We start from the raw sequence: 25,872 nt of genomic DNA, 5'->3' as shown, positions 1-25,872 counted from the left end.
AGGTGATCCGCTGTGGTGACCCCTAATCGAGAAAAGCTGAAAGAAGAAGAAGAAGATGAGGGCAATATTTATAATCTGTCCCTATTTATTTTAGGCTTTTTAGGCAATCTTGTTTTAACAAGATTCCATTTTGTTTAGTTTGTATGTCAGAAATTAGTCAAGATAGGGGAGGCATAGAGGAGGATGGATAAGAGATGAGTCCTTGAATAGTGGCTTTGGTACATTTAGTGATAACCTGCTTGTTCCTATAGAGGAGTCTAAGCATCTTGATGGTTTCTGCTATGTGGATGTCAAATTTCAGGTGATTGTCGATTTCTACACCTAGTAGTTTGGTGTGTGTGGTTGGAGTGATCTGAATATTATCTTTGGAGTTTATGGTAAAATTATTGCTTAGAGGAGGAGATCTACCAGGGCTGAAAATAAATTGTTTGTTTTTTGGGGGAATTAAGAATAAGTCTGATGTTAGTGAACCATGTTTCGGCTAGAGTAAAGTTATTTTGGGTTAGACTTTGCAGTTCATTTAAGGTGGGGGCGGCACATATAATGGTGGTATCATCTGCATACTGTACTACTGAGGCAGTAAGTGAGGATGAAGAGATCTGGTTGTTAAATAGAGAGAACAACAATGGGCCAAGGATGGACCCTTGAGGGACTCCTATGGATACTGGTAATAGGTGGGACAGTTGGTCTTGCCATAGAACTGCTTGCTGAAGTCCTGATAAGTAGCTGTTGAACCATAATAAAGAGGAGGAGCTTATGTTTAGGGCAGATAGAGTTTCAAGGAGCTTGCTGTGGTTTGCCATGTCAAAGGCTTTTGATAAGTCTAAGAATATATATATATATATATATATATATATATATATATATATATATATATATATAGTAGCTAAAGCCCCATGCTTGTTGACTACCAAACCTCTGCATTGCTCATTCATTTCCTATCTGGGGTGACAGCCACATCACCCATTCACTCCCCTGGACAACAGGACAAGAGCCACACAGTGGTATGGCCATCAGCGGGGCTCTAACCCCTCTCCTTGGTGGTGATGCAACCACTACAGGTACCATCTACACCCTATGACATGAGTGTTTTCCTTTTATGATGAACAATCGTTTCTTGATTGATACTGTGCACAGTAAGTCTGCTTCACAGGCATAAAAAAACATCTAATTGCTTTTTATATTAACAGTGCCACAAGACATACAACTTATTTTACAGTAAACCCTGTGATGTGACACAGTATAACATTACGTGGACACATTCCCTGTTATTACATTACGTGGACACATTCCCTATTATTACATTACGTGGACACATTCCCTATTATTACATTACGTGGACACATTCCCTATTATTTCCCTGAGATTATTCATTAAGAGCATGTAATGAATTCATTGTAATGTCTTATAAGTCTATTACCGTTTAGTTACTGCAGCATTAGGTGACGGTTATGTTGCAGCGAGACATGAGTGCCTTGTTCCTTGTTATCCGACACTAAGAGGTATGCCCCCTGAGCTTTGCATGGCAGTGCTGCAAAGCATGACACACGGGATGTGATTACTCAACACAGTGCTACTGAAATGGGAAGATGTATCATAGCTAGCTGATTTCTGTATTTACTGATGTTCTATACATCTTGTTAAATTTAGCCTGTGAATAATTTCAAATGCAAGGCTTCTCCACTTTCTCCAACCCAAGATGTCCTTTAGCAACATGTCTGCCTCCTCATAACGTCTCTGTGCTGACAGGCTGCTTCTATGTGATCCAACCCTGGTTTACAAGAAGTCATCTATCAACTGTCAGTGTTCAACACTACTGCCACTATGGCACAATGCCCTAAAGGTAAAACAGTGCTGCTTCATCTTGGCTTATTTCCAAAAGATGATTTTTATTTCAAAGACTTCAGACATTTTAAACAGAACAGTTGTACATGTCTTAAAAATGATAAAAGTCATCTACGGAGATTTCAAAAAGTATTTATGTTGATAAATTATCTGCAATTCATTTCTATTAACAACTGTCAGATTCATCCCAGATTTCAGGAGAAAACATGCAAAGAAACTCCACTGTTGTGCCTTAAGGAATCTCAGCATTAGGGCATAAAAATGTAAGGAGGAAAAACAAAGAAATTACCCAGCACACTGTAGATGGGGTTTGCCAAGAAACTAATTGGCTTATGGCATAGTTGTAGCCAAATCCCACCTGACGATTATGTTTTGGTCAGACCTATATAAAAACATGAAGAATAAGTTGCAGTGTTAATGCCAGATACCCATCGTCTAACTTGACATTGGTTGGGCAAAGCATTGTAATTCTTACTCTGTTTTTTCCCTAAAGGCTCTACTGATCTTGCCAAATATTTTGTTTTTATCAGCATTCTTACAGGTTTATGATATATGGTATTTGTATTTAACAAAGTTTGGGAAAAAAATCTGTATGATATAAGATTTTGGACTTCAGCTTTGTTTGGATGCTTCTATGAATATATAAATGCCCAATGCTAATCTGATTGCTTAATTTACAGGTTATTAGAGATTAGAAGATATACCCCAATTAAGAACCCAGTTTTCTGTTTAAGTGCCATTCTATCATGTTCATACCAGCTCTGATTAATGGGCTTCCTGAACTGCCTTCTTGGGGTTCAGACTGTAAGGTGGTGAGACATTTCCCTGCAGATACATTTGCTTGGGGGCAACTGCAGAAGCATATGGCTATTGTAGATTCCCTGCAAGCAGAGACAGGCACACAGCATCAGACCCACAGCTTTAATAACCAAGTACACAGGTATTTACAGATGGCAGACATCAGCAGCAGGATGCCCAGTGGCATGTCATTGGCAGTAAAAATGAACTGTGCAATGGGCAATACCTTTATGAATGGTGTGTGGACCATTACTCCCTTCACAGTATCTATGGAAAATTACCCAAAACACATACTGGAGCATAAGTGTGAGTACAGCAGCATGCATGATTTCCTCCATGCTATAGCACAATTTTCATGTTATAGTTACATAAACATGTATTGTATACCTAGCACAACACAGACCACTTCCACTGCCCCCATGCATTTGGTTCATAGGCTACTAATAAGCAGCTAATCTACAGGACCATTTAAGCCTAGCCACAAGATCCCAGATGTGTAGTCACCCATCTTAATGAATTAATACCTAATTTCAGCCCCTTCCAATGAGGGCTTGAGGGCAACTAGTAAGCACCTGTTGAAATGAATGAATGATTTATGCCTAGCTTCGGCCCCTTTAAATGAGAGCTGGACGGGCAAGACACCGGGTGTATTTATGACTGACTATCCATTCATTCAGGTTTTGCTGAAGTGGGTAATGAAGCTACTTTGCTTTATATCCAAGGGAAGTCTATTCCATTAAAAAGGGATTTTCTGTGCTAGATCTCTAAAACACTAGCTGGTCCTGTTTGTGTTTTGCTGGAAGTTAAATCTCTTGAGTGGGTATTTATGGTGTTATGACAGAACTGGATCTTTTGAGGCTCTAAAGACTACACAGAGGTCCAATGTCAAAAGTCTATAGGAAATAGGAGTGTACTTTAAAATGGTCTGTGTAACTCACAGAGAACATGCCCTTGATTGTCCTAGTGAGGAAATGCTGTGGTCTCTAGAGCTAGATCACATGCTTAAGATAAGTATAAAACAAAGCAGGCACTATACTCTATTATTGGCCTCATGAAGGAGGAGTACAAAGGGATGATGACTGCCTTGGTTCAAGAAGATATACTCCTAATGATTAGTCTGGCTATATGAAAGGATTTCCTAACAACAGTGAACACATGCTGATCAAAGGAGAGCTCAATATCAACAAAAACACCTGAGTCCCTGATGACTCAGTCAGTTTTCAAAGAGGTGTCACCTATGTGATAGGGTGCCCTTGTTTGCCAAAGGCTACAATGCTGCATTCCTTGGCAATTAGTTTAAGGCTCTGGTCCCGGCACCCTGTGTGTTACGGCCTCTTGGAGAACTTGGAGATTTTTTAGGGAGTTTATAGCAGTTAAGAGTTTGCTGTCATCTGCTAACTTGATCAGCCACAATAACTTGGTTAGCTGTGGGCATAGAAGTGCATGCTTCTCTCTGCCCACAGTGAATTGGTGACTGCCATATGTGTCTGCAGATGAATTTTACTATCTTCTATCATGAACAACTTATCTTTCATGGTATTAATTCAAGGACCAGAGAAGTTACAGTCCTTCCTTTTCCCCTCCTTATTAGGCGCATCAGTGACAATGAACCACTGCTTGAACAAGTACATATAGAGAGTCTCCCAGGATCAGACAGCATACATCTGTGGTTCATATACTACTGCAGAGTATATGTGCACCCTCAGGCATACATGCAACTTGTGCCTGACACAAAACGCCATGTCCTCAGTCCAGAAAATTGTCACAGTTAACCCACTTCCAAAACAAATCAAACCCTCAAATCAGCACATTACCACCTAAATTCAATTCTCCCCAGCTAGCATGCCTTAGTTTTTTTGTTCTTTCTACAACTAATATACCTACCTCTCAGTGTCTCTGATTTTGTAGAGCATCCTTCATTTCTCCTCAAGTTTTTATCCTGTCCCTCATAAAAATGTTGATTATCTGGTAAATCACTGAGGATTACAATCGGTCAATAATGCTATCCATTAGAGTTTCATATTTATTGTTCTGAAAATGCACAGTGATGCAAAACTTGTTCCAGTATTAACTTTCTAACTGAATTAGACTAACATTTAAAACATTGCCCCTGTTATTTTGGCGTTGTCAGGAATTGTTGAGAAAAGACACTGAGAGGTATGTAGACACACTTAGCACAGATCACTATGGAACAGCTAATGTCAGCAGTGGGGGCTCTCAAGGACACAGCCTTGGGTACATTCTGCAGTCCCCTAATGTCTTACACCAAGACACAGCCATACAATGTAATGCCTTAGATATCTATTATATTAATTATTCTCTGCTGTTGTCCCTAACAGCTGCAATATTTTCACTTTCCATTTAAGAACATACTTCTACAAAAACTTTTACAGGGAAGGCAGAGTAGTGTAGAAATAATTAAATGTTTTTCAGTTGCACTTATTATATATATTCTTGTATTACTTACAATCTGTTGCTGGTCAATGTGCAACTAATTTCAAAGTCTACTTTAATACAAATGCTCAAAAACAAACACTCAAGCACTGTCCTGTATGAACAACATAGCCTTACCTTCCAGGTTCTCCACTAGAAGATAATTTCTAGCAAGTGTTTTTTTGGTACAATGAGAAGTGCTACAGTACAAAACAAACTACAGCCTTAGAGACCATCAGTGAAGATGACAGCACAGACAAGGCATTCACCCTGTCTCTAACTCTGTCCTATGGCACGTACCTCTTAACGTTTCCTGTAATGTTGCTGTGAAGAAAGGTACCTTGTGGTTCTCACTGTGATTCTTCCCTGTAGTTTCTCCATCACCAGCAGCATTTGGCACCTTCAGAAGAACATTAACCAGGGTGATGTCATTCATTCCAACCTAGCCAGAAACAAATGTACCCATAAATGCATACAATCATTTCAATCAGTACTCTCTACATCAACCCTCAAAATGTATTTGCTCCCATTATAAAGAATCTCCTAGCCCATTTGATCCCCCTGAGCAAAAGCCAAAGGTGCTGTAAGCACCTAACATCACTGTGAGACATTTGTGTTCATCCTAAAGACCTATAACATGACATTTATTGCCTATGATGTTTTGGAAAAAGAGGCTATAATTGTAAATTAACCTCTACTTCTACAAAGGCTAACACATGCCTTTCAGTCAACCTACCCTCCCTGGAGTTCCACATAACATCTGTGTCTGGTAGTCTATAAGAAATATAGCAACAGCAAATATTAGGCACTGTGTCTGCACCCATACACTATGGAAGGCAAGTTAGTTTCCATTACTCAGATCCCCACTGTCATGGGCAACATGACCCCAGTACTGTCTTAGCCAGGCTGCCACAAGAATGGACAGATACCATGCTTCTGTGCCAAGGTACTATCAGTGCCTTCAGTTCTTGCTGAATTATATGGGGTTCCCCAAACAGCTTTCCAACTGCTTAAAGATATAAACCAGTTCACCTTCAGCATTACATAACTAGCTTTGCTATGCATTCCATATTTTGTTGCCTAAAAAAGGTCTTCTTACCTGATGCTGTGACCCTAATAACTACTACAATTAGGAATGAAGAGTCTTTAGTTTCCAGTATAATGATCACAAGACAGATTTCACATAAGCAGTACAACTTCAAAGGGTGCCCATTATTGTCAGCTAATATTACAATGCAGGCAAACCCTGAAGCATGAGGAAACACCGAGTGCTTTCAAGTATCCCATGATAATTACATGTAAAATCAGATGATAATTTATAAAACATGCTTATTCTGCATATAACATGTAATCTGTTAAAAGAAAAAAAATACTTTGAAATCACATTATTACTGATATTCATTTAGGGAACAGCAGCTATTAAAAATCTAATGTTAAATGCAAAATAATATTACTGCAACCTTTGTAAGTACAACTGCGAAACACGATTTAGCTTTGTAAGTTACAATGACATCAAGATAACATCAATTCATTTACTTATTATCAAAAAAGTATTCATTTAATTTACATGAAACATATTTTACCAGGCATGCATACCATATAAACACACATAGTTAATAATGCACTTTTGACATGGTTTTGATGTGTGGTAAGTGTTGAGTTCTGCTGTACTACACATAAAACAAAAATAGTTGGAAGATTTAGTGTAAAGAACAAATTTTCAGCTTACATTACTCACCAAAAGTGCTATAGCTAGGGACTTCAGATTTGTACCATATTATGAGCATAGCCACATAACAAACAAGCATAACCTCACAACAGATGATGGCATCCTCTCACTGTTTCACTTTCCTTCTCAAGAGTTATGAAGGGACCAGTAGGTTCTCACCAGTGGCGGCTGGTGACTTCAAATCAAAGGGGGGGCTGCAGGAGACAGCTGAATGGGTGGGGTCAATGGGAAGGGGTGTGGCCAACTAGAAAGGGGCAGAGCTATGCTCAAAAATCACAAAAACTGGGACTTTAATTAAATATGCTGCCCTGGGTGCCAAACTGTCATTATGAGACTCCAATCGAGACAAAATGAAGTGGAGAAGAAAAAAAAATATTTCAATGCATTGCCTACATGACAGCTTACTTAATATCCAAATGGAAACAAAAAGGTTGTGAGGCATGAAAAAATAAATTACTTTTTAAACTCATTACTGGAATGCCAGTCAAAATCAAGTATAAAAAAACAAGCAGCACTTAACTCAAACCACTTCTCCTTGCACTGCAGTTCTAATTATAATTTATATTCAGCTTTATAAAAGTACCAAGTAACATGCTGAAAGCAGCAATCTCTGTGATACCCCCACTTGTAAAAATGTTTCTTATCGAAAAAAGACCTGCTGCCTGACAACAACTATCTACTTGTTTCATGGGGAAAACATGATCAAAGTAAAAAATGAAACGCAAACAAGAAACAAGCTCAAGATAAATTGCTTAAAGGATTACTGCACAAGTTATGGACCACACATGATAGATTTGCATTCTGTTTAGTTTATGGGTAAAGCCTGAAAAGATGAATGCAAGCCTCCAACAAATGTAATGAGCTTCTGAAAATACTGTAATCCTGTCCTTTATTACTAATACTGTCATATGCATTTCAAAACTTTAAGGCTTACATGTTAGCTAGTTATGCAAATATTCTCTGCATGGCAACAACAAAAAGGCTTTCAGTGTTGATAATTCTTTAACAGTATGTTATTAAAGCTTACTTGCGTCTTACAATCTCAGAAAAGCTTACCTGATGGTCATTAAAGCATTGCTACTTAAACACAGAGCAACAGGTACTGCAATAACAAGCATTTTCTAAATAGAAAGAAGCATAAATCAACAGTATAAAGATATGACAGAAAACCAGAACATTCTGCAAAATCAAGAACAGATGAAAAGCCACTGTAGTACTTGTGTCTACCTTGGATGGGGAGATACTCTGCACACTTACACTGCATAACTGCTCCTTGCCTTGCTTGGACACATCCAGAGTCACTACATGGGGGAGTGGGGTACAACAAGTATGTCACAATTTGAAATGTCTCTGTCTGACAGTGATGGCCATGACACATGTGTCATACCTCTCAACCTCAGAGCAAGAAATCTGGACAAAGCCATAAATAGAAGTGGGACAAAGGCCCAAAAATAAGGACAATTTTTAAATATTGCTCTTATAAACTTAGAAAGATAATAGAAATAGTAGGTCTTGCATTAGTATGAATTATATGAAGGGTATGAAATCTGAAACTCAAATATCTGTCATTATTTTCTAACTTCAATCTTTAATGATTTGCCACTAATTTGCCAGAAAACCACACTTTTATGAAAAATAGGCCAAAAATGTGATGCAAAAATATAAAATAGCCACACAATACAGTTGGGAACATGTCAAAGAAGGGACACTTTTTAAAATATCAATACTGTTAAATTGAGCAGCTGACAAAATAAGATAATCTACATGCATTTCTGAAATAAAAGTAATCTATAACTCTGATCATTACAATTATTTATTAATTGTAAACCCTCCACATTTTCTTCCAAAACTGCCATTTTGCAGAGGAATTATTAGGGGGAGAGCAACATTTTGAGGCAAAATTGGGGACAGTTGACAGGTTTGGATATACCTAATTCTATAAAGCGATTTATCTGCACATACCTCTCAACCTCTTAATGCAGGAAACCTGGACAAGGCCAAATATATTGAGGGAACAAACAAACAGTACTAAAAGTTGCTCTTGTATAAACTTAGTTGATAGAATAACAGCTCGTGCTTTAGCATGCATTTTTCTGAAGGGTATGAAGTCTGAAACTCAATGACTGCTATTATTTAACAACTTCATTCCTAAATGTTTTGCCAGAAAACCACAAATTTTATGAGGAACAAACCAAAAATAAGAAGCAAAAATCTATTCATTCTGTGAAAATCTGGACAGTTGAGAGGTATAGTTCAGACAGGGCTGTATTTCAGTTTGCCGCCCTTCCCCCTCACAAAATCATGGTCAAATGGGACCTCACCCCTGCAGCTATTCCAATGTCCCATTACTTGGCTATTTCACCCCACTTACCATAAACACAGTAATGTGCATACTGCTTTACTTCAACAATGATTTGTATTTCATTTAAAAGTTTTATTTTACATTTTACAGCACAAACACTAATAGACATCTGCTAAACAAAGAAATGCAGTCTCACAATGAAAATAGACTTAGCATTAAAACTTCTCTGCCTTTCAAACTCACATTCATTGAAACAGCATTGAAACCCACATTCAAAGAAAATACATCTGGCCAGTGGCAGATAAAGATGAACTTTGGGTTGTTTTCAAATTATAGGCCCCTTGCACATGAAACATACATGTGTTCTTTGATACACCTTACTGACTGTATTAAATTATATTCCTTGTACTATACAGTACAGTTGTTAGACGGCATTTTAAATATGTTGTTTTGATCATTTTTCCAGTAAACAATGAAACAAAATGCATGCACCAATAATGACAAAACTGCCCAATTCAGAACATTTCCATCATAAAAGTCTACTCAAACTTCTACAATTCACCACTGTCAGTAAATATGCACAACCTCTGCAGAAGTAAAAGTCATCTAAATAATTCCACATTAAACAGATCTGTAACTAATGAAGAGGTTGCTGCTAGCAAACAACTTTACATTTCATTGTTTTATCTACAAATAAAGTGCCTGTTGCCCTTGAGTAATAAATTGCCTATGTTACATAAAAAAAATGATAAGCTAGTATTACTGCAATCGGGAATGGATGGCAAACTGATAACAGGTTCATAGTGACTAGGTATCTCTTCCACAGAGGGCATTCTCAGGACTGCAACATCCATCCCCTTTAAAAGTACAACACAGTACAGTATCAGCAATGCATTTACATACTGTGAGAATAGAACCCACAGCCTTCTGCATCAAAAGCAAGTATTCAACCTGCTATAATATTAACAATGCAGGCAGACTCAGTATAAGCAGCACTAAACTTCTCTTCACTTGAAGCTCTCAGCTCCTTGTAAAATCAACTTGACAATTAACTGTATCTCTCAACTTTGCAGCACAAGAAATCTAGAAAAAGCTACAATTTACTGGGGGGAGGGACAAAGGCCCAAAAACCAGGGACACAGTTTAAACATTGCTTGTATACTCTTGGAAAATTGCTAGAATAAAATGATGTGTTACCACCATGCATTTCATTGCCAAGTCTTGAACCCAGGACCCTATGCACTACAGTCAGAGCAACATACCACCATGCTAAATCAACTGTTTCTTAAAGAACAGGAAGATTGAAACTTAAATGGCTATCATTTAGTGAATTCAGTTCTCACCATAGCTCTCAACGTCTTAGCACAAAACATCTGGACAAAGCCAATAATGGGGGAATATAGACTCAAAAATAGGGACAACTTTCAAATACTGATCTTATAAACATATAAAATTGCTAGAATAAAATGTTTTGTGTTACCATGTATTTTCTGAAGAATATGAAGTCTGAAATTCAAATGCCTGTCATTATTTAGTGAATTACAAAAATCCAGAAAACTATAGATTTTATGAGGAACAGAACAGAACAAAAACATGAGGTAAAAATTTGGACAGTTTTCAAATGTGGTGGTGGGTAGGGAATTCAGGCTCTTGCTACCTGTACCCAAGGTACAGGGGTTGAGCCTGAGTAACTCTAGCTACCAGGTATATTTAACTGGGGCATTTTATACACACACATTACAATAACGAACCTGAATTTCAGCCAAATCTGTTGGCGGTATCCTAACATAACATTCCCAGCAGCAACACACCTGATCCATTGGAACCACCATCCTAACATTCCCGCCAGTGAGAATGAACCAATCAGTAGCCTGCCCAACATGCCCTTGCAGCGAGAACCAATCAGCAGCCATCCACGTCACATACGTGAATGTGGACGTGGCAGTCCAATTCACTTTACTGCAAACCGCATAGACTTCTGGGCATCTGTACACTGATCTGTCTCTTCTTAATCCAGCCTGGTTTAACAGCAGTCCCGATTGTTTTTTTAAAATCCGGACTTCACACACATGTGCAGTTCAAGTAACAGCAAGTCACTATGCAGCCAATATACAATAGTATACTAATTATTTTATTTTTTTGTATTCATTTTCTTTCTTTTTTACAGCTGGGGGGACTGCAGTCCTTCAGTCCAATAGTATGAGCCATCCCTGGTTCTCACCTATAACAGAAGGGAAGGCTTGATGTCTACATGGGGCTAGTAAACAGATAACTTCACCATTAAGGCTGTCTCTGTTTGTCACCATGGTGATAACATCAGAGAACTTGGTCAAGGTAGTCTGACAGGATCTAGTTGCTTATAAATCCATGATAGAATTCACTGAGAAGTCCATTTTTCCAAAGTAACCTTATAAGCCTTGACTTCAGGGCCACATCTTCTCTTTCGTCATCAGTAACATCAAACTTCTGGGCCTGCAGTTTCCAGGCCTCTCTTAACTCTGCCTTTGTACTGCAGCATGACAACTGCTTACCTCAGTCTCCAGAGACTGCCCTTTTCCTAGGGGACCGGTGTTTTGAACAGCTCTGTCCATGTTTTTACCAAAATCCTAGAAGTCCTTTTTGGGATACTAATCGAAATCACACCTGAGGCCCGTACCACATTATCTTCCTTCAGCCCTTGCATTACCTACCTGTCCAAACTGGTGCCTTCCTTTCTACTTGTTTGGTGAATGCCAGTGCAAACTGTTCCTTGGACTCCTTTTGCTTAGCCCTTCTCAGAGTGTTATCCTTGATGCCTTCTTTCTGCTAACATATCCGAAGAAAAACTTCCTTTGTTTATGCAACTACTAAGTTTTTTCCACTTCCCCCTTTGTAATTTTAGCTTAAGCTGCAATGAACCAACTCTAGATGACAGCTAACCTTCTCAGAGACTGTCCAACCTGTCTCCTCAGTTCCTGTGTCATTTCTCCTTTTCTCATATGATTATCTTTACCTCCAATAATTTTATCTTTACCTCCTAAGAGAAATAGACTGGTGTAGTTTGTTTTTGCAATGGCTGCCCTTTACAAACCTTCATACCTCCTTAGATTACCCATTGGATGCTTTTTGTAGCTTATTTACTTCTTTGTTCTGTTGCACCCACCTATTTGGTCATAATCTGCTCCTGTATAATCCCAGACTCTGGTATTTGTGGCTCTTTGTGGTTCCTCCTCTGTCACTAAAGTGAACCATAATGTGTCTGCTAATGCAAAGCAGTGTCCTTCCCTGTTCTTCTTCAATTAAGTGTAGATTTTTTTGAAAAAAAAATCCAATTAAACTGAGCAGTAGGAAAATTATGTAATGGAACAGTAGGGACAGGTGGCAGGTATATGTTATCATGTTCAAATTCTAAATAACTGTTTAGTTTCAAAAGTCTCCATTTAAACCACTGTTTGGAAGTGAAAAGATATTCAGGACTACTTTCCTGCATACAAGACTGTGATAGTTTATATCATGTTCACAAACTTGTACATGCACCAGTGAATATAAATGAAATAAGAAATTAAAACAGTGGTAACTAAACAGGGTGTTAGCGTCCTAGGTTACTTGAAGTGATTGGAAGAAATAAGTGTCTGTATCTGTACTAATAAATCTATGGGGTGAGGTAACTACAATGGGCATTCCATATCACAGAAAGGATTCAAAACACCACAATGTGGATAGCTGCTAGGGGTGGGGGGTGTGGTGGAAAGTGTGAGAGCCCAAGTGTATTTTGCCCCAGTTACATGCCATGTATAATGTCAGCTGCTCCTTATACACATCATTAGTCATGGCTGCTTAAAAGTAGGTGCTGAGCATTGATAGCTTTGTGGTACACGATCGACTTTAAAAGGGTGGAGCGACACAGGAATGGTCCGGAACCATTGCTGAAGTGCAAGTTTCAATTTAAATTCCCAGCACAGAGCAAGGATCTTAGGGGAAATCAAATTCTTTGCGGAGTTATAGAACAGACTACATTGTTTTTTGAAAACTGTGGACAATCCAGATCTCCTTCAGCTAGGTTCCTACCAGAGGTCATGCCTTTTAATGTTATGCAACCTTGAGCCATTCTGCCACAGACTAGGTATTTTTGCTCTGTCAGTTAGTACTCGCTGTCCTATTTGTATCTCACTTCTAAGTAAAAATAAATGTGTTATGAGAAGTATTACCATCAGGCCTTTCTTTCTGCAGCCGCTTCATTTCTAACAGCTGACCTCATTTCTACTAAATGAACCACTGTGTCTTCTGACCCCACCAGAAGATGCTTCCAAGGTAAAACCTACTCTCTTAATGTCCACCAAAACACAAGAAACAGCCTGACAATTCATTGTCCGTCATACTGTTTTATAACTTCAGCAAAAAATATTTTCACTGTAAATAAACAAAGTGAGGGATGAAATTTTACAGGTGAATTACACCAAATACCAGGCATAAAATGAAAGCCGGTGATCACCATTGGCAGAAATATCCATAGACCACTAACCAGGACATATCTACCTGCTGCATAACTCAGTGTACTTAGACACAAATCAAAAGGGAGACAAAAATCACCAGAATTGCCTACCTTGAAAATAACCACATTATTCATTTCAATGGACCAAGAGATTTCTTAGCGCAATATGTGTCACATCAATGGAAATGACAGATGCACTAATGCAGCTCCTTACTGACAGGCATGCAAATATTAATAATTCTCTTGTTGTAACTACATTGTCCTCATTTTTCAATCCTCCTGCCCCATAATGACAGCACCCTAAGATCAACCCTTAACACTGCTTTCCTGACTACCTGCCTTTCTCTTTTAGCCGACTATCCAGTATACAGGACAACTGAAGCACCTTCATGGTAATGGACTGTCAGTCTCCACTCGGAAGCATCCTGGAGCTCTGAAGTTACATTACCCAGCAGCGTCATCCTCTACTACTCATAAATTCACCTTCTGTATTGAAAATGGGACTTTTCCTGATTGCCTGGTAGTTACCTATGTAATCCCTGTGCCTAAGGGTACTGACCACACTTACCCTCAAAACTATGATCCCCTATAATTTTTGACACTCTTATCCAAGATCTTGAAACACTAACAGCTTAGCAAATAAAACACTTCCTTCATAGGTTCATAGGTTCATAGGTAGGTACTAGGCTATCGGCCCTAGGGCCTATACAAGCCCAGCCAAAAAGGTACCCTGGCTTTTGCCACCCAAGAAAATTATTTTCCTGTGCCACTGTTGAGCAGAGCCACAGAAGTGATCCCCGGGGTGAATTTCCTATTTCCCATCCAATCACCACGATTTTTCTTGAAGAGTGCTAATGAGGAGCTTTGTTTGATACAGATAGGTAGTTTATTCCAGAGTATGGGAAGTCTCTGGGACAGGAATCTATCCCTCTGGCATGTTCTGTTTATTGTGGTGACAAGGTTTAGGTCCCTAGAGCGTGTATTGGGATTTCTTTAAGTGGAGCATGTCCAACAGCTCTGGGTTTGACATAGCTTTGTATGTTAGGCAGAGATCACCTCTGAGTAGGCGATATGCGACGGAGTAAAGCTGGAGTTTTTTTGAGACGGTCTGCAAAGGGTATCTGTTGAGGCCGGTAATCCTCCTTGTGAGGTATTTCTGCATCCGTTCCAGTTGTTGTAGATGTCTTGTGAGGTACATACCAAAAGGGGCGTTGTACTCTATAATGGGTCTAATGAGTGATGAGTAGAGGGGAACAATGACCTCTTTTTTTCTGGATGAGAAACCTTTTGTGATGAGGTGTGCCACGCAGAAGGATTTCCTGACTACTGTGGCGATGTGATTATCAAAGGAGAGACTACTGTCTACCTGTGTCCCTAGGTCTCTTATCACACTTTCGGTGTTAAGTATACTATCGCCTATGTTGTAGTTCATGTGTACAGATTTTTTACCAAAGGGGATGACAATGCACTTTTTTGGCATTGAGCTTGAGGCCATGGCTTTGACACCAGGCATCTGTCTCAGTGAGGCCCTTTTGTAGGATGTCCACATTGTTAGGATGTTTTGATTATGGCTCCAAATTTGCAGTCATCTGTGAACATTGTTAGCCAAAGAACTTCTGTGTTAGCCTGTACTTCAGAGAAGTAGATACCAAACAGGAGAGGACCCAGGACTGAACCCTGTGGTACTCCACTTGTCACTGGTCTGAAGTCGGATTTGGAGTCTGCTACTTTCACAGTGTGGGTTCTGTCAGTGAGCCAGTTGACAACCCATCTTGTGACATTGGGATTTATACCTAGTTTAGTGAGTTTATCTATAATTCCAGAGTGAGGGATGGTGTCGAAAGCCTTGGCAAGATCTAGATAGGCTGTGTGAACCACCTTACCCTCGCCTACGGCTTTGGTGACTGCTTCAAAGAAGTCTATCAGGTTTAGGAGACATGATCTGCCTTTTACAAACCCGAACTGGGTGGTGTCCAGAGTTTGGAGATTACCAATGTCTTTGTTTATAAGTTCCATAATGATACTTTCTGTGGCCTTGCAGACCAGGCTCGTCAGGCTAATGGGGCGGTAGTTCCCGGGGTCCGTGGTGGCTCCCCCCTTGTGGAGTGGGATAACCGTTGCTGTGCGCCATTCAGTGGGCACAAAGCCTGAGGTGAGGCTATGATTGAACATGGTACTTAGGTGGGGTGCCAGTTCATTCTGTAGTTCATGTAGATCGCAACCTGGGATGTTGTCTGGTCCCATGGATGATGTGATCTTGGCTTTGGAGAGTGTGGTTTTTACCTGTGCAGCCGTGATTACAGGAACTTTGCATTCTTCCGGTATACAGATGGGCCCTTTAGGGGGTGAGAGAGGGGTAAAGTTAGCACTGAACCTATCTGTCAGGATGTTGGCAATATCAGTTGGGTCTGTATATTTAGTGCCATTGTGCTGTAACTCAGAGCAGATCTGAGTATTGCCATTGAGATTCTTGACATAGCTATAGAATGTTTTGTGGTTGTCTTTAGAATCAGTGGCGATTTTGTTTTCGTAACTAGCTTTGAAGGATTTTATCAGGGATCACAGCTTCTTACTGAGGCTGACCAGGGAGTTCCTCCACTCATGGCATTTTACTCTCTTTTGCAACAGTTTCTTCCTTCTGTTGTACAGTTTGTTTATGGCAGGGGACCACCAGATTGGCTTCCTTTTTTTGGAGGATAGCATCCTGGTTCTGTTTGGGATAGCACTTGTGTAACTGCTTATAAAGTGGAATTGTGTAGGATTCAGTAGTTGTAACTGTATTGTCCATCTGCATGGGTGTCATGAAGTTCACCACTTCTGTCTTAAGAAGCATGAAGTTGGCTTTGGAGAATTTTTTTACTGTGGTTTCCTTAATGGGGGGTGGGGGCAGGATGTGGATATCTAGGGTGATTAGCTTATGGTCAGATCGGACCAATGAGGCGTTGACTTCAGGTGTGGAACACCGGTCACTCATGTTGGTAATGACTAGATCTAGGATATTGCTGCCCCTGGTGGGGGTGTGGATAAGTTGATCCAGGGTATTGGAGTTTATGAATTCCAGAAAGCGTTGAGCGAAGGAGTTGGTACATGAGTAGTTTTCCCAGTTAAGGGTGGGGTAGTTGAAATCGCCCATTATTTGGGTGTTTGGTTGAACCCTAACATTTTCCAGTACATCAAGAAAAGAGGAGTGGGAATCCTGGGGCATGGTGGGGGATCTGTAGCAAGCTATAATTTGGATAGCAGTTTTGCCCAGAGTTAGTTGCACTTGGATAACCTCGGATGCATTATGCTGAGCAACTAGCCTGGAGGTGTGGATATCCTTAATGAATATGGACACTCCTCCACCTTTGGTGTTCCGGTCCAGGTTACATGACCGAAAAGTGTGGTATGAGTTACAGCCTGGTATTGCAGGGGTGCTCTCTGGAGCCTTGAACCAGGTTTCAGTCACTGCACAGATATCGATGTTCTCCATTTTAAGGAGTGCCTCAAGTGAGTGCATTTTGAGATTTAGACTTCTAGCATTGAGGAGCATCACCCTCAGTTTCTGCTTGCCTGCTCCTGTTACGGTGGTGAATTTGTCATTTGAACCTTGCCTAAAAAAGGCACTATAGGGGCGGCAAGAACCTTAGCCAGTATCTGGAATCCCATGGGTGACAGGTGCAGGCCATTTCTGGCAAAGCATTTTGGTCTGTCGACCATGTCGTCCCAGACAGACAGATACTGGACCCCTTAGAATGACACCAGAAGCTTAGCCAACTGTTGAAGTCAATCATTTTGTCCTTGTACTGCGGTATCCTTATGGGTGATGGCAGAATGCTACTCAGGGCTAGGGTCATACCTGCCTGGGCTACAAGATTGGAGAGCTCTTCCATGTCTCTTTTCATGTAGTCCAGGGAGGTACGTCTCAGGTTGTTCACACCAACATGGACATAGACAGAATTGTATTTGTACTTGTTGTGGAGTGACCTGAGTGCATAGGTTATGTGGTGGATCCTGGCACCTGACAGGCAGCTGACAGTAACCTTCTCCTTGTTTAGCCTGGTGAGTGGGACATCAGTGTGACTGATTATAAAGTCACCTATGACTAGTGTGTTGGGTACTTTGTTTTGCCTTATTGGCTGTGGTTGAGTGGCACACTGAGTCTGTGGGCTATGTGTGCATTTGGGTTGTGTTGGGGGGGGTGGAGGTTGCTTGCATTTCTGCTTTGGAGGTCTGTGTTGCTTGAGCAGATTATTATTGAGCCTCCACAAATGTTTTTATAGGTTCATAGGTTCATAGGTAGGTACTAGGCTATCGGCCCTAGGGCCCATACAAGCCTAGCCAAAAAATGTACCCTGGCTTTCGCCACCCAAGAAAATTATTTTCCTGTGCCCGCAGATCCACAGAAATGATCCCCGGGGTGAATTTCCCATTTTCCATCCAATCATCAAGATTTTTATTGAAGAGTGCTAATGAGGAGCTCTGTTTGACATAGATAGGTAGTCTGTTCCAGGGTATGAGAAGTCTCTGGGACAGGAATCTATCCCTCCAGCATGTTCTGTTTATTGTGGTGACAAGGTTTAGGTCCCTAGAGCGTGTAGCTCGGAGGGATTGGGATTTCTTTAAGTGGAGCACGTCCAACAGCTCTGGGTTTGACATAGCTTTGTATGTTAGGCAGAGATCGCCCCTGAGTAGGGATGGAGTAAAGCTGTAGTTTTTTGAGACGGTCTGCATAGGGCATCTGTTTGAGGCCAGTAATCCTCTGTGTGAGGTATTTCTGTGGTCCTTCCAGTTGCTGTAGATGTCTTGTGAGGTACATACCAAAAGGGGCGTTGTACTCTATAATGGGTCTAATGAGTGATGAGTAGAGGGGAACAATGACCTCTTTTTTTCTGGATGAGAATCCTTTTGTGATGAGATGAGCCATGTAGAAGGATTTCCTGACCACTGTGGCGATGTAATTATCAAAGGAGAGACTACTGTCCACCTCTGTCCCAAGGTCTCTTATCACATTTTCGGTATTAAGTAGGCTACCAGCTATGTGGTAGGTCATGGGTACAGAGTTTTTACCAAAGGGGATGACAATTCACTTTTTGGCATTGAGCTTCAGGCCATGGCTTTGACACCAGGTATCTGTCTCAGTGAGGCCCTTTTGTAGTTTGTCCACATCATTAGGAGTTTCGATTATGGCTCCTAGTTTGCAGTCATCTGCAAACTTTGTTAATAAAGACCTTCTGTGTTGGCCTGCACTTCAGAGAAGTAGATACCAAACAGGAGAGGACCCAGGACTGAACCCTGTGGTACTCCAATTGTCACTGGTCTGATGTCGGATTTTGAATCCGCTACTTTCACAGTGTGGGTTCTATCCGTGAGCCAGTTGGCAACCCATGTTGTGACATAGGGGTTTATACCTAGTTTAGTGAGCTTATCTATAATTCCAGAGTGGGGGATGGTGTCGAAAGCCTTGGCGAGATCTAGATAAGCTGTGTGAACCATTTTACCCTCATCTATGGCTTTGGTGACTGCTTCAAAGAAGTCAATCAGGTTTAAGAGACATGATCTGCCTTTTACAAATCAAAACTGGGTAAGGTCCACAGTTTGGAGATTACCAATGTCTTTGTTTATGAGTTTCACGATGATACGTTCCATGGCCTTGCAGATCAGGCTCGTCAGGCTAATGGGGCAGTAGTTCCTGGGGTCCGTTGTGGCTCCCCCTTTGTGGAGTGGGATAACCATCGTGGTGCGCCATTCAGTGGGTACAAAGCCTGAGGTGAGGCTATGATTGAACATGGTACTTAGGTAGGGTGCCAGTTCATTCTGCAGTTCATGTTGAACGCAGCCTGGGATACTGTCAGGTCCCATGGATGCTGTGTTCTTGGCTTTGGAGAGTGTGTTTTTTACCTGTGCAGCCGTGATTATAGGAACTTTGCATTCTTCTGGTATAGAGATGGGCCTTCTAGGGGGTGAGAGGGGGGTAAAGTTAGCATTGAACCTATCTGCTAGGATGTTGGCAATATCAGTTGGTTCTGTATATTTAGTGCCATTGTGCTATAACTCACAGCAGATCTGAGTGTTCCCATTTAGATTCTTGACATCGCTATAGAATGCTTTGTGGTTGTCTTTAGAGTCAGTGGCAATTTTGTTTTCGTAACTAGCTTTGGAGGATTTTATGAGGGATCTCAGCTTCTTAATGAGGTTGACCAGGGAGTTCCTCCAGTCATGGGATTTTACTCTTTTTTGCAACAGTTTCTTTCTTCTGTTGTAGAGTTTGTTTATGGCAGAGGACCACCAGATTGGCTTCCTTTTTTTGGAGGATAACATCTTGGTTCTATTAGGGATAGCATGATCCATGCACTCGTGTAAGTGCTTATAAAGTGCATTTGTGTAGGATTCAGCAGTCATACCTCTATTGTCCATCTGCATGGGTGTCATGAAGTTTGCCACTTCTGTCTTAAGAAGTGTGAAGTTGGCTTTGGAGAAGTTTTCTACGATGGTTTCCCTAATTGGGGGTGGGATGTGGATGTTTAGGCTGATTAGCTTGTGGTCGGATCTGACCAACGAGGAACTGACCTCTGGTGTGGAACACCGGTTTCTCATGTTGGTAATGACCAGGTCTAGGATATTGCTGCCCCTGGTGGTGGTGTGAATAAGTTGATCCAAGGCGTTGGAATTTATGAATTCTAGAAAACGTTGAGCAAAAGAGTTGGTACATGAGTAGTTTTCCCAGTTAATGGTGGGGTAGTTGAAATTGCCCATTATTAGGGTATTGGGTTGTACCCTAATACTTTCCAGTGTATCAAGAAATGAGGAGTGTGAATCCTGGGGCATGGTGGGGGGTCTGTAGCAAGCTACAATTTGGATGGTCTTGCCCAGAGTTAGCTGCACTTGGATAATCTCGGATGCATTATGCTGTGCAACTAGCCTGGAGGTGTGGATATCCTTAATGAATATGGACACGCCTCCACCTTTAGTGCTTATTTCTGGGTTAGGTGGCCGAAAGGTGTGGTATGAATTGAAGCCTGGTAATGCAGGGGTGCTCTCTGGAGCTTTGAACCAGGTCTCTGTCACTGCACAGATGTCAATGTTCTCCATTTTAAGGAGTGCCTCGAGTGAGTGCATTTTGAGGTTTAGACTTCTAGCATTGAGTAGCATTACCCTCAGATTTTGCTTGCTTGTACCTGTTATGGTGGTGAATTTGTCATTTGAACCTTGCCTAAAAAAGGCACTATAGGGGTGGCAAGAGCCTTAGCCAGTATCCGGAATCCTAAGGGCAACAGGTGCAGGCCATCTCTGGCAAAGCATCGTGGACTGTCGATCATGTCGTCCCAGGCAGACAAATACTGGATCCCTTGTGTTTCTATGTGTGGATTTTGGTAGTGTAGATTTAGTGAGACTATGTGATGAGTGTGGTGTGATGTGTGTTTACCTTCTCCTCTTGACTGTCAAGTTCAGTCTTGGCTGGAGAGATCTTTACCTCCAGTTTGGCTAGATAAATGCATCTCTCACAGGTTGTAGTGTTGGGTGGTGGGAGGAGAGGGTTGTCTGTGTACAGGTGGCAATTTCTACATTGTCCCAAGATGCCCAGATTCATCAGATAGACAGGAGAGAACACTGGGAGCTGACCCTTGGACATGCCTAAATAAAAAACTATTTTCCTCTAAATAAGTGAGGAAAGTGAGTACAAGAGCTGTTTTTCTCTAAGCAAGTGAGGAAAGTAAGTACCAAAACTGTAGGTAATGAGGAAGGTTGAGTGCTGTAGTAATTAGTAGGTTATTTAGTGCTTACAAGTTCTGAACAAGTGCTGATCATGAATAAGCAAATTCAAGTGCTAAAACTAAGAATCTGTATCCGGACTAAACTAGTTACAGGAAAGGGGGGAAACAAGTGCAAATGCGGTATTTTAAATCAGAAAGTTGAGAGAGATGGAAAAACTGCCCAAACGGCCAATAATTTCTGGGTCAGAACCACACCTTATGTGGTAGATAAGTTACCCAGTGCTTACCACTCCCACTAATAAGCTAGAAGGCTTCCCTCCAACACAGAAAGCTTGGGGGGCTCAGAAGCTTACATACAGTTCTGGATACAGCAAATCTGAATCTGGTCTACACTAGTTACAGGAAAGGTAGGAAACAGGCTTAGATTTTTTTTATATACAGAAAAGTAGCTAAAACAGCAGTAAAAACAATTCAAATGCAGTGCAAGCTAGCACACTTGAGTATGTAGCAATGTTAGACCAAACAGTTTAAAAATGCAATTAAATTAAAATTGACTAAAAACAAGTGCAGAAGGAGTCTATTAGGTAGAATGAGGTAAAGAGATGGGACTGGGGGGAGTGTCCCAGATCAAATATACAGTGGGGGTGGGCAACTGCAAAAGCCTCCAAATTTAAACAACAACAACACAGGAATAGGGAGGATGGGTAGGGGAAAACCAACACCTTCAGCAGAGATCTGAAAAACTACAGTGAAGCAAAAATAACAGTGCAGAACTCTGAAGTCAGCCAGCAATGATATAAAATTAGTCAAGAACAAACAAACAAAACAAACTGTGTAGGAACATGACAACAGAACAGATTCATAGTAGGGTGCAGTGTATTAATTGTCTTGTCCTTAGTAACTGCAACCAAATATGGTTCCCTTAGCAACCCTGACTGTAGGTTAGTGCAAAGCATTTGGTGCACAACACTGTGACCTGCTTCTCACTGAACATTTCTCTGTTAGATCAGGATGTTTTTCCAGGTACCAGTCTATGAAATTGTTTTGATTAACTTCTATTACACATTACATTTTGTATATACAATGTTAATATAATGTTGCTGCAGAATTTTTCTGCTGGACACCACTGAAAAATAATAATAATTTCATTGGTTTATGGCAGTCGGCGTCAACTATACCCTTACAACAACACCTGCGTTACCTGGAGCTCAGGGCTTGGCACTGAGACTGCTATTATTCACTATGTTCATACATGATCTATCCTGATCCTCACTGTATCCTATTGTCTATGAAGGTATACACTACTGCTTAAATGTAACCTAGACTTCACTGTAATCAGTAACTGATTTGTCCTGGATATGAAGCTCACATGTTAATAGCATATTTTAAACAAAGTGGTAGCACTCTTATTTCTGAGTTTAAAAAGTTTAAGGTTATTTTATTTGGGATGACATCTAGGCTGCTGTGTATTCTGTTCACTGGTATATTATAATCAATCACTCTAAGTGAAGTCCCATTAAAACAGCACTCTCAAAGCAAGGTACCTGGAATTTACCATAACTGTTCTATTTCACAGACCACATAAATACCTGGAATAATACACTACACAAGCTACCAAAGACGTGCCGCAGCATAATGTACACATCTCATTACAGAAGCCCAATCAAAAGGGGCCAAAGGTGTTTTTTATTCAAAAACTGAGTATGATATGCTTTTCCCACTCCTACGTCAGAAAACAATATATATTTTATTTATTTATTTTATTTACAGGTTGTTTACTGGGATAGTCCATTGGGCTGAAAAGAGTCCATTTTTAATGGAGGCGCAAGGAGAAAAGGTCCTTATACAGTTATACAATTGAAAATTAACATGTACACACAAGCTGCTACACAGTTTAAGAAATTACAGTATGCAATGAAAGTAAAACAAAATATATATAAAAACAAAAATCATGGTGTAACGTGCTCTGGCAGAGTATCCAAAGGCAGTATCCACAACAAAAGTACATTACGCATGGTATAAAACAGTGTAGGCATGAGCCTCACAAGCCATATTTAAGAATTTTAGAGAAACAAGGCAATTCAGGGTTACAAGTCTTGCGAGTGTAAGAAATAGTAGGGAGTGAATAACATCTAAAGAGAAAAGGTGGATAAGAATAGTGGAGATCAGTATTACGATTAAGTTGAGAGAAATGGGGGATAGGGAAATAGGGCTGAAGTAGAGGGAAGTCAGGTGGGGTGAGAGCAGCAGCATTCCAAGTGAGATGAGAGGTGGGAATGGAGCAAGGTCCTAACGGTGGAGTGATTGTTGGTGGTACGAATATGTGGTGGAAGGGAATTCAAAAGGCATGCTAGAGAGAAGGATAATAGAAGTTTGCCTGGAGTTCATGCAGGTTTGTGCACATTGAGCAGGTTCTGATTGTTAGACCTGAGTATTCTATCAGGCTGATGCATTTTGAGAGTGGGGACACAGGAAGGGCAGACAAAGGGTTTGAAGATGAGTTTATGTGCATTAGTTAGTTGGATGTAGGAAAGATAGGCAGTTCTAGCCAATTTAATTTGTGAAGTGTTTTGCAGTGGTAGATGGAGGATTTGGATGCGTTAGCAAACTTTGCAATCTTGTTATAGCAGGAAGATAATTTTGTCTTTATAGAGGATTTATAGATCAGTAAGGAGAGGGGCTCTATACAGGAGGGAGGGAATGAGGTAGATGGTAGAGAGGATATGCTTAGTTGAGGGAGTAAGATAATGGTTGTGGCAATAAAGCATACCTAGTTTTTGGTGTTTTTTTTTTAATATTATTTTGTAGGTGAATATCAAATTTTAATTGTTCATCAATAAGGATACCTAGAAGCTTTATATGGGGGACAATTTCGACAGAGGCCTTGTATTGGCTACTTACAGAGAAAGAGTTATTGTCTATTTTGACACATTTTGAAGGGATAAATATCATGATTTTGGATTTAGATGCATTGAGTTCTAGGTGACTATTTAACATCCAGCACTCAGTAGAAGAGAAGGCTTCTTGAGTTAATGTCAAGAGTTTCGGGAGGGATTCGGCAGAGTAGATGATCATAGAGTCATTTGCATACTGGACAAGGTTAGCGTTTGGAATACACTTATGGAAGTCATTTATGAATATGTTAAATAGTAAAGGACCTAATATAGAACTCTGCGGTACACCTGTTTGAGTATTAAGGAAGGAGGATGTGCAGTTTTTCCTCTTGATGGCTTGTTGCCTGTCAGAGAGGTAACTGGAGAACCAGTTGATAGAGGAGGAGGATAGATTGAGATGAGAGAATTTGGACAATATAAGATTGTGCAAAACAGTATCAAAAGCCTTACATAAGTCAAGGAGGAGGGTAGATACAATACTGCTGAAGTCGCTTGTATTATTGACAGTTTCGAGGAAGGAGAGGAGAGCAGTGGTGGTGCTGTGTCCAGGTCTAAATCCATGTTGTGTGGAGGTTAGCAGATGGTTGTCTAAGAGGTATGGTAGCAGTTGTAGATAAATACATTTTTCTAGAATTTTAGAGATAGGGGATAAGACGGCAATTGGACAGAAATTAGAGATGTCAGTGTTGTTGCCTCCTTTGTGAAGGGAAATAATAAAGGCTTTTTTCCATAGTAGAGGTACATAAGCTTTTTGAATTGACTGATTTATTAGGATGGAGAAGGGGAAGGCTATGCCATTGGCAACTAGTTTGAGGAAGTTAGATGGAAGGTCATCAGGAGCATTTGAACATGATTTCAATTTTTGTACGAGGTTTTACGATGCAGACAGGAATAGGTTTGAAAGTAAAGGGGGGAGTTGAGAAGTTTTGGTGCTTGAGGAGGAGGAGTTGGGGGAGACAGGTGGAGATGAAGCTAGCACATTGTTTGGAAAAGATGTGGTGAGTTTGGCTATTGAGTCTATGAACAAGGAGTTAAATTGGGTAGCTAAGGAAAGATCAGAGACATTAGGATCTGGGCAAGGGTTGTCTTTTTTTAACCAGGATGGAGGAGGGTAGAGATACTATTCCAAAACTTTTTGGGGTTGGTTTTATGGTTATTTTGAAGTATGGAGTAGTAGGATTTTTGTTCAGTGGCAATGTGTTTGACTTTATTATGAAGTCGCTTGTATTCAGTCAGGGAGGTGGGAGTTTTATATTTCTGGTAATGTTTCCATGCTTTGTCTTGGAGATGCATGGGGGTTATAGTTTCTTTGGTTATCCAAGGGACAGTATTGCATTTAACTCTTTTAGTTCTGGTGGGAGCAAAGTTATTTAACAGGTTAATGAATGTAGTATTGAAGTAAGTAACAGCATTATCCAGAGGGAGGGTTTTTAGAGGGTTCCAGTTTATGTGTTTTAGAGATTCAGAGAAGATTTGAGGGTTGAAAATTTTCAGAGAGTGAGTAGAGATGTAATCATGAGATAGATATAGGGAGGAGGGTGAATGATGAGCGAAGGTGGGGAGATGATCACTAAGAGAGTCGGGTAGGGTACCCCTATTAGAGATAATGTGGGGGAGAGAAACTAGTATCCAGTTGAGAGTGCTACCAGAGGAGCTGTCCTTAGAGGGTCTAGTAGGCGAGTTGATTATTTGGGTAAAGTTATACA

At 40.5% G+C, this 25,872-nt stretch overlaps 1 protein-coding gene across 1 annotated transcript in view; it reads right to left on the bottom strand.

Annotated features, from left to right (window-relative positions):
* The window catches only part of EEPD1 (endonuclease/exonuclease/phosphatase family domain containing 1), an 891,467-nt gene that overhangs the window by 29,482 nt on the left and 836,113 nt on the right, over positions 1-25,872 (bottom strand). Inside the window, exon 5 of the mRNA XM_044065031.1 lies at positions 5,377-5,518. Coding sequence (XP_043920966.1) covers positions 5,377-5,518 — 142 coding nt within the window. The remainder of the gene's footprint in view (positions 1-5,376; positions 5,519-25,872) is intronic.

The sequence above is a fragment of the Protopterus annectens genome, chromosome 3.part0, assembly GCF_019279795.1.
Source record: "Protopterus annectens isolate FY-2018-M chromosome 3.part0, PAN1.0, whole genome shotgun sequence".
Taxonomy (NCBI): domain Eukaryota; kingdom Metazoa; phylum Chordata; order Ceratodontiformes; family Protopteridae; genus Protopterus; species Protopterus annectens.
Note: the sequence above shows the minus strand (reverse complement) of the source record. Positions and strands in the feature narration are given on the sequence as shown.